The sequence below is a fragment of the Fukomys damarensis genome, unplaced genomic scaffold, assembly GCF_012274545.1.
Source record: "Fukomys damarensis isolate Sample0158 unplaced genomic scaffold, DMR_v1.0_HiC HiC_scaffold_33, whole genome shotgun sequence".
NCBI lineage: Eukaryota > Metazoa > Chordata > Mammalia > Rodentia > Bathyergidae > Fukomys > Fukomys damarensis.
This window is the reverse complement of record NW_022900945.1, coordinates 52,073,757-52,083,859: the sequence shown is the minus strand read 5'-3', so window position 1 is coordinate 52,083,859 and position 10,103 is coordinate 52,073,757. Positions and strand designations below refer to the sequence as shown.

Below are 10,103 nucleotides of genomic sequence, written 5' to 3'. Positions count from 1 at the left end.
TTTTTTTTTTTTTTTTTTTTTTTTTTTTTTTTTTTTTTTTTTTTTTTTTTTGTGCTGGGGATTGAACTCAGAACCTTGCCCTTGCAAGGCAGGTGTGGTGCCACTGAGCTAAATCCCAGCCCTCAATGTTCTCTTGATCTGATTACTTCTTAAAGTCCCCACCCTCAACACTGTTGCATCAGTGATTAAATTTTCAACACATGAACTTTTGGAAACATTCAAGCCATAGCATTTAAACCACTCTTTTTTTTTTGGTACTGGGATTAAACTTGGGTCCTTGCGCTTGTGCAGGTGGTGGAACCACTGAGCTAAATCCCCGGCTAATCACTCTTCTTGAGATCTGGTGTTTCCCTTACCTACCTGCTAAGAAGTTCTTAACATTTAGTATACATAAGGTGCATTACAGTGAGTGGGAAAATAAACATCTCTCCATGACTAAATTTCAGATCCCAGGTTATGGGTATTGGCTGAGGCTTGGAAGCTTCAGTGGACCAATAGGGATTAATATGTCAGAAAAATTATTCACTAAATGTTAAAAGAGTCATACAAAAAATAATAGATAGCTATTTACCCAGCAGAATGATATATCCGTTACATAACTGCAACATTTTCTATTTAAGACAATTTCAGAATGCTACCAGTTTAAATTCAAGTACACCAAAAATGGACCAATCATGGACTTTGTAAGGTATTGTTCTATAATTTTCTCTATATATCACTACCACTTATTAATGTTATGTAGTTAAACTTCAGGATTAATTGTAGGGAATGGGGTACTGGGGATTGAACCCAGAGCCTTGTACATAGTGGGCAAGTACTCTCGTTGAGCTACATCCTTAGCCCTATTTTCTGAACAGAGTTTTGATAAACTGTGGCTAGCCTCAAACTTGTGATACTTCTGTCTCAGCTTCCTAAGTACTGGTTTTACAGGTGTTTGCCACCATGCCTAGCTAACTTCAGGATTAATTGTGAAGCTTCTTAAAGCCCCACTATCAGGATGTAGCTGTCAAGCTAGGCGTGGTGGCAGACACCTGTTAAACCAGCACTCAGGAGGCTGAGGCAGGAAGATCACTGTGAGTCTGAGAGCAGCTCCATAATGAGTTCCAGGACAGTCTCAACTAAATAGTGAGACCCTCTCTCAGAAAGCCAAAAAAAAAGATGTAGCTGTCAAAATAGAGTGCCTTGGGACAGGGATTTAGCTTAGTGGTTCTACCGCCTGCCTCCCAAGTGCAAGGTCCCTGGAGTTCAATCTAAAAAAAAAAAAAAAAAGAGAGTGCCTTGGAGTAGCTACAAGATAGGATTCTGTGGCTAATTACTGTATATACTATTTTAATTGTGGAAAAGGACTTTGGCTTCTTTAAACACCTATGTAGAGCCAGGTGTGGTGGCACACACCTGTAATACCAACACTCGGGAGGCTGAGGCAGGAGGATCTCTGTGAGTTTGAGACCAGCCTGGGCTACATAGTGAGTTCCAGGTCAGTCTCAACTACATAGTGAGACCCTGTCTCAAAAAAACACCTTATGTAAATATATTATTTATATAAAATTAAGTTTTGGTTTATTGTAATATGCATTAATAGTAATGTTAAAAATTTACAGTGGTAACAAAACAATTTAATGTTATAATCTCAAAGTGTAAATTTGATACTAAAATAACCATTTTTATGAAAAAAATTGTCTGATTCTCTTCTAGTAAAAATCAAAGCAATAAATCTAGCATGTCAGCTGCTGACACCAAGAAAGCAAGTATTCTCCTCATTCGAAAAATTTATATTCTGATGCAAAACCTGGGACCTTTACCAAGTGATGTTTGTTTGACCATGAAACTTTTTTACTATGATGAAGGTACTATTTGCAATATGTCTTGTTTTAATTGATACCTTTGTTTTTATTATTGAAATGGTTGATTTCCATTTTAAATATTTTTATTTAGCACTTAAAGTGTTAAAATTTTTTTAAATTATAAAGTTTGCATTTATAATGCAAATGAGAAATGAGAAAGATTTTCCAGGTGTGGTGGCACATACCTGTTATCCCAGCATTCAGGAGGCTGAGACAGGAGGATCGCTGTGAGTTCAAGACCAGCCTGGGTTACACAGTGAGTTCTAGGTCAGTCTCAACTGCATAGTGAGACCCTGTCTCAAAAAAAAACAAAAAGAAAAAAAAGAAATGAGAAAGATTTGCAAGACTTTAAAAGATATACTTCTTGGGCCAGGCAGTGGTTCCATGGACTGCCTCGAAAGCACAAGGACATGAGTTTGATCCCCAGTACCAAAAAGAAGATACACTTCTGTGGTGATGAACATATCCAGATGAAGTACAACTTTCCTCATAAAGAAATGAAACTGAGACACTAGTTTTCACTTTCAAACTGGTAAAACTTGTAAATTAAATGCCAGAGGTATGGCAAGGTAGGCACTTTAATGTACTTTTTTTGTGTGTATGGTTCTGGATATTGAATCCATGGTACTCTACCAGTGAGCTATATCCCCAGCTTTTTTAATTTTCAAAACTAGAGACAGTCTTGCTGAGTTAGTTGCCCAAACAAGACTTGAATTTGAGATCCTCTTTTCTCAGCCTCCCAAAGTGCTGGAATTATGGTCATGGACTACCTGCACCTAGCATTGATGGAATGTATATAAATGCAATATTTTTAGATAGTAATTTGGCAGTATCAAATCTTAAATTTTAATTCAGAAATTTTATTGCTAGAAAACAGTTTTGAGGATATACTTGCAAAAAAAAGTAAGAGTGTCCTTCCTTGGGGATTGAGTTAATGCACTGTGGTGCATCAATATAATAGAATAACTGCAAACTATTGCGAAGAATGGTGATAAATTGTCCAAGAGATTTTACAAATTAAGAACAACTAGGTACAGAATAGCATGATTTCACTTAAGTTTTTTAAGAACATATAGGTACTGTATTTCCCTTAACATATATATGTAATATTATACCTTTTATTACTTGTATAATATTTACTAGCACATAAAACTATGACAATAATAACTATCATTTATCAAATACTTGCTGTGTGCCACTTTTCTGAATGTTTTACACTTTAATTCAGCTTTCACACACAGTAAACCCTACGAATGTAAATATTATTAGATTCCCCATTTGACAGGAATGATAAATAATTTGCTCAAGGTTACCCAGCCAGTGAAGAAAAACAAAGGTTACCTTCATTGAATAAGATGGGGACTTGGTGATTGGAGGAGGAGGATTCTTATTTTTCAGATTATGTACTTTTCTATTCTTTGAAATAAGCTTTGTTTCTGTTTTTTCCTTCTTCAATGTTTTCCTTTCTTTCCTTTTCCTTATTCAGTTTTTTCCTTTCTTTCCTTTCGCCCACCCCCCTTCCCTAGGTCTCCTTCCCCTTTGAACATTTTCTTCCTTTTTCACATTATCTATTATACATTTTGGTCCTCATTTACACTTTCAGTTTCTCACACCAGAGAAATTATTCAGTATTTACATATGTGTGTCCTATTTATTTGACTTAAGAATATAGCCTAAAGGTGCATCTATTTAGCTATAAATGTCTCAAGTTTATATTTCTTTATGACTGAGTAGTATATTCTTTTAAATTTATTCTGCGTGTGGTTTTATAATTATAATACAGTTCATTCACTTTTATAAGCAACACAATTTATACTTCCTTCCTTCGTTTATTTATTTATTTATTTTTGGTGTCAGGGATTGAACTCTGGTCCTTCTGCTTCCGAGGCAGGCAGCGGAACCACTGAGCTAAATCCCTGGCCCTATACTTCCTTTGTTGCAGTTACACCCCCAGATTACCAGCCTCCTGGTTTTAAGGATGGTGATTCTGAAGGAGTCATATTTGAAGGGAGCCCTATGTACTTAAATGTGGGAGAAGTCCCAACACCTTTTCATACCTTCAAAGTGAAAGTGACCACTGATAAAGAACGAATGGAAAATATTGATTCAGCTATACTACTATCAAAACAATTAAAAACACCGCTTCAGAAAATCCTGGCGGACAAAGATGATGTAGAAGATGAACCACATTATATAAGTGTGAGTGTATTTAAAGAGTTGTAAATACCATAGTAACAAGTGCTTGATTTAATTCTGAGAACTTTAATAGCTGTGGTTAATATTTGTGTAAATACTGTATTCTAATCATAACCTCAAGGTTAAAGTGGATCTTAAAGAAAGTCTAGGCTTATAGTTTTACAACTTTTTACTTTCATTGAAACAATATACTCATTTTTAAAATTACGACTATTCTTACTGAAGCAAGGAATGGTCGTAGAAGCCTAACCACTTATCACCTCACTCTCATAGTGGACTCTGAAGACTCAAAAGACTGTAGGGCATAATTTCAATACCATTGAACTAGTCCAATTCCCCAACTAATGATGGAGTCCTTAATACACTACCCCAACTTAATTCTTCTACAGCCTGTATGTGAATTTCTTCAGAGCCTGGAACGTCACATTCCTGAAGCAGCCTGGAGGTTTCTGGAAGGGAGGAAAAATATCTTTTTCAATTTATAATCTTCCTATGTCTAGCACTTAGATTTAGTTTGCATTTTCATTGGTGACTAGTGAGTGGGAGAATAGAAGTAGGAAAGAGTATTTTTGGTTCCCTCCTTCCCAGAAAATGTGAAAGTCATGGTTTTAATCTTTCAGCTTTAACATGATACCCCTTTAATCTCACTTTTTTGTTTTCTTTTGTCTCATTTTATTCTAAATTAGAATGTACATAGAGGTTCACTATTCTGAACTAGGCTCTCTGGTCACGATTTTACTAAAGAAAATTTAATATTCAACCAATTCCATCAGAGAGGAAAACTTTCCTAGAATCTTAAGTCCTAGCCTTATTTTATAAACAAATATAGTGGGACTTTTGTAACATTCTTTATTTGAATATCTTTCACATATAAGTAGTCACACAGACAACAATAAATTATAATTGGGATTTTAAATCTCTTGCTATTTCTACCATACCATGACAGAGCCTATCCATCATTAACTTCCTTATAAAGGGGTGGGCTTAGTCAGAGTGTGTGCTAACACACAGAAATTCCAGAAGTGTAAAAGTGGTAGTTTATGGGCTGGGAATGTATCTCAGTGACAGAGCACTTGTCTAAAATGCACTCGGTCCAGAGGTTGATCCCCAGCACTCTCAGAAAATGATGAAGTAGCTGGGTGTGGTGGCACACGCCTATGATCCCAGTACTCCAGGCCTGAAGCGGAAAGATCACCTGAGTTTGAGGCTAACCTGGGCTACATAGTGAATTCAAGGTCAGCCTGAGCTATATAGAGAGACCCTGTCTCAAAAATAAATATTTAGCTGGGTGTGGTGGTGCATGCCTGTAATCCTAGCACTTGGGAGGCTGAGGCAGGAGGATCCCTGTGAGTTTGAGACCAGCCTGGGCTACATAGTGAGTTCCAGGTCAGTCTCAACTACACAGTAAGACCCTGTCTCAAAAAAACCAAACAAAATAAATTACTAAAAATCGGGAAAAGAGAGAAAAGAAGGGAGGGAAAGAAAGAAGTGATAGTATGTTGTATGAACATGTTTGCCATCAGACAGTCATAAAATCTAAAGATTCTTAGAATTATGCATTTTAGAGAAAGTTGTATATTTTTTTATTATTTGTCCTTAAAATAGCCCTACAAGGTAGAGAAAAGTCATTTATATTTTATTTGGATAAATATGTTGTGTTGTAATATCAGTTCTAGGACTACTTTTAAATCTAGCAAGCATTGGCCGGGGATTTAGCTCAGTAGTTCTGCCGTGTGCCTTGCAAGTGCAAGGTCCTGAGTTTGATCCCCAGTACAAAAAAAAAGTGTAGCAAGCATCAAATAGTTGTAGTTGTATATGTAAGCTTTACATGAAATAAATTTGTTCAAAAATACTTCTACCTTGATTTTTTTCAATGTGTCCCTTTTTTTCTCAATTATGTAGGATGACTTTGATGTTGAAACTAAGATGAAAGAACAGAAAAGAAACTTGGGAGCTTCTAAAATTGGAGGTAAGAAAAGTTAACAAAAATACAGATTAGCCAGGCTTGATGGTGCATGCCTGTAATCCCAACATCCAGGAGGCTGAGGCAGGAAGGTCACTGTGAGTTCCAGGCCAGTCTGAGCTGCATAGTGGGTTCAAGGCCAGCCTGAACTTCATAGCAAGACCCTGTCTCAAAAAAAAAAAAAAAAATTATATGTGTGTGTATAGATTAACTACCAATTCAATTTTATACCACTTTAACATTTTTTTCACAGAACCAAATTTAATGATTGAGGAAGATGGAATTATGAGGTGTAAAGAGTGTCCGAATCTTTCAGTTTCTCATCTTCAGGTATAAACTTGATATTTTCACCTGACTTTTTTTTGTGTGTGTGTGTGTACCGGAGATCGAACTCAGGACCTTGTACTTGGGAGGCAGGTGGGTGAAATCACTGAGCTAAATTCCTGGCCCTAGTTTTCAGATTTTAAAATTTTAGATCTTTTAGAATAAAATTAAGTAATTAGGATGTTCATTAGTAACAAAAACTGGCTGTTATACGTTGAAAACTTTTGAGCATATTTACTGTGAATTTGTTTAGTAAACCTAAATATTATTCGTAGAATCTCAGAATTTCAGAGCTCAGCTGGGTATTGTGGCACATGCTTGTAATCCCAGCATTCCGATGGCTGAGGCAGGAGGATCACCATCACCATGAGGTCGAGACCAGCCTGGGCTACACAGTGAGTTCAAGGCCAGCCTGCACTACATAGTGAAACCCTATCTCAAAAAGACAACAACAACAAAAAAGAATTTTAGAGCTCAGTAAAATCCTACACAATTACTTATTACACCCTGCTTTGTGTTTACAGATGTGGCTTATAATACATTTTTGTTGTCTCAGAGTAGAATATGGTTTTGTTTTACACGTACAATAGTAATATTATTTTGTTTTGTTTGGGGTTCTTTTGGTACCGGGGATTGAACTCAGGACCTTGTGTTTGTGAAGCAGGTGGTGGAACCACTGAGCTAAACCCCCGGCCCTAACAGTAAAATTATTGAAATAATACATAATGTGATCTTGAAAATAATGGAATTGATGATTGATGACCACATTCCTCTGCCCAGCCCCTTTCTCAAATGGAGTGAGCTGACATTTGTATCTTGTAGAAGAGTAATGCCTAGTGATCATTTGTGTGTCGGTTCAGTAATTAGTCAGCTGTGTACAGTGTCGTTTTGGTATCTTCTGTGCTTTTTTTATGACAGTATAAGAACCAACTCAAAATTACTGGTTTTCATTAACAATATAAGAAGATCCTAAATTTTATATGATTTAATGTTTTGTTTGTTTTGAGACAGGGTCCTACTTTGTAGTTAGGGTGGTTTGGACTCATTAACTATATAGCCCAAACTGCCTTGAATTCATGATAATCCTCCTGCCTCAGTCTCCTGCATGCTGCAATTACAAGGGTGTGCCACAGTGCCCAACTATGATTTAATTTTTAAATCCCATTTATTGTGTTGTGAAAAAGTTTCATGGTTTTATGTAGTTATTTTCTTTTCTAGGTTGAACAGTTAGTCAATAAAACATCTGAACTTGATGTATCTGAAAGCAAAACACGAAGTGGAAAAATCTTTCAGAATAAAATGGTAAATATCACTTAGGTTTGTGTTCCATTATAACCAAAGTACCTGTAACGTGTCAGGTACTTTATTAGGAGCTGAGGATATAATCTAGTTAACATGTAATTCCTAATCTTAACAAAAAGTTTGGTAACCAAAAGTAAATAAGCAGTGATATAGAGGAACTATAAAAACATGGATAGGCTGCCTAGAGACACAGGGGAAAGAATTTTACTAGAGCTTCATTAAAGAGAGGAATCCACAAAAAGCTTTCAGAAGAGATATTTAAATTCTCAAGAAAATTTCCTAGAATACCACAATGTTGCTGTCTTGTTGATTATCTTGTTAATAAGACATTACAAATTGATTTTTGTATATCTTCCATAAAATGAATTTTATGTTTTTAAGTTAATCAGTTTTATTTTTTGATGTTATACTAACTATAAATTCATATTTTATTTTAGACGTTTAAGTTACTCTCAAAGGCTCAGGGGTGAAGAAACAGCATTCTGTAAAATATAAAATATTATGTTCCAAAACTAAGAAATAAATATCTCACTCTGTCAGTGGTATACTAGAACATTTCTTCCCAAATCTTCATTGAAGAACATCATATTGGGCTGGGGATTTAGCTCAGTGGTTCCACCACCTGCCTTACAAGCACAAGAGCCCGAGTTCGATCCACAGTACAAAAAAAAAAAAAAAGATTGAAATTGAATGTAGAATCAACAAGACAGAAATCAACAAATACCTTAAGGGTGTGTTTCTCCCACAGAGCTGCTTTTAAACATTTACCAGAACATAGTTGATTATAGTGCCATTTATATGGTGTCTTTTTAGCCTCACAATCTCTGGGAAGTTAGAACTGGCAGAAAAATAGTGTTTAGACTAGTATGATGGTAAAAGAGATAAAGAAATGTCAAAAATTAGTAACTACAGCAGTAAAATGTCCTTTCTTGCCAGCTTCCATATAGGATGAGTATTCTTTACTAAAATAGAGGGAGAGAGGCAAACATTTTAAACAGTAATTAGGAAGATTTCTTTGTAATATAACATTATGCTTTGGAGCTGGTATAGTGACACACACTTGTAAACCTAGCTGCTTAGGAGGCTGAGGCAGGTGAATCACAAATTCAAGATCAATCTGGATAATTTATCAAGATGTATCAAAATTAAGAAAAAAAATTTCAGGTAAAATAGCTTGATGTGACTAAAACTAGAGGTTCCATCTGACTCAGCTATACCTCTTCTTGGTATCTTCCTGAAAGAACTCAAAGCCTCATCCCACAGCGATATATTCACACCCATGTTTAACAGTTTTAATAGCTAAATCTGGGAAGCGGGCCAGATGCCCATCAACTGACAAGTGCATAAAGAAAATGTGTTTGTTTTTTTTATATATATATATATATATACAATGGAGTACTGCTCTGCCATAAAGAAGGATGCACTTCAGACATTTATAGCTAAATGGCTGGACCCTGAGACCACACTCCTAAGTGAAATAAACCTGACACACATGTGTAAATATCATACTGTTTCTCTGATGTGAGAAGCCAAAAGTGGAAATAAGAACTGAAAATTTTTTTTAAAAGAAATAAGGACTGAAATGTATAATGGATATTGGAAAATGGGAAGAAAGTGTTCACATGGGAAGGCAAACGAGGGAGGGAGGTGGGAAAGGACAAGAAAAAAGTGAAAATAGAAGGAAAAATGGAAACAAAGCTTTTGTACATAGGGAGGGGAGGGGTTCTGAGAGGGAGTGGGATAAAATTATATATTTTTTTAAAGTAGCTAAGGGGTAGGGGAAGTAGGAAGAGTAGGGGAAAGGAAAAAGGGACAAGAAAAATATGAGAAAAGGAAAAAATGGAAACAAAGTCTTCGTAAATACGGAGGGTAGAGGAGGAAAAGGGAGGGCAGGGGTATGGGGAAAAAAATGAGAACCGAGATCTGTCATGTAAGGGTACAAGATCTCACACACACATATATATATACATACATACATACAGATAAGGGGCCAGGGATTTAGCTCAGTGGTGCCACCACCTGCCTCACAAGCTCAAGGTCCCAATTCCATCCCCAGTACAAAAAAAAAGTAGCTAAGTGTGACATCCTATATTCAATCCCCAGGACTGGGAAGAAAAAAAAAAAAGATAAAAGATACTTTGAGGACATAACTTTATTTCTGAAATTTCACCTTTTATTTTATTTTATTGAATGGCCGGGGATTCAGTTCAGTGGTTCTGCTGCTGGCCTCACAAGCACAAGGTCCTGAATTCGATTCCCAGTACCAATAAAAGCCACCTGCCTTGCAAGAGCAAGGACCCGAGTTCGTTCCCCAGTACGTAAAAAAAAAAAAGAAATATTTTCTTTTACTGGTTCCAGGAATCAAACTCAGGACCTTGTGCTTGCGAGGCAGGTATCAGAACCACTGAGCTGAATCCCCAGCCCTTCACATTTTAAATATGAGCTTCAGATTTTGAGAATTGTGTCTGAATTAT

The 10,103-nt window shown here is 36.2% G+C and overlaps 1 protein-coding gene across 1 annotated transcript in view; it reads left to right on the top strand.

Moving 5' to 3' along the window:
- Window positions 1–10,103, top strand: part of Hormad1 (HORMA domain containing 1) — a 26,644-nt gene that overhangs the window by 11,503 nt on the left and 5,038 nt on the right. Inside the window, exons 8-13 of the mRNA XM_010616420.1 lie at window positions 621–688; window positions 1,696–1,847; window positions 3,787–4,043; window positions 5,943–6,009; window positions 6,257–6,333; window positions 7,546–7,629. Coding sequence (XP_010614722.1) covers window positions 621–688; window positions 1,696–1,847; window positions 3,787–4,043; window positions 5,943–6,009; window positions 6,257–6,333; window positions 7,546–7,629 — 705 coding nt within the window. The remainder of the gene's footprint in view (window positions 1–620; window positions 689–1,695; window positions 1,848–3,786; window positions 4,044–5,942; window positions 6,010–6,256; window positions 6,334–7,545; window positions 7,630–10,103) is intronic.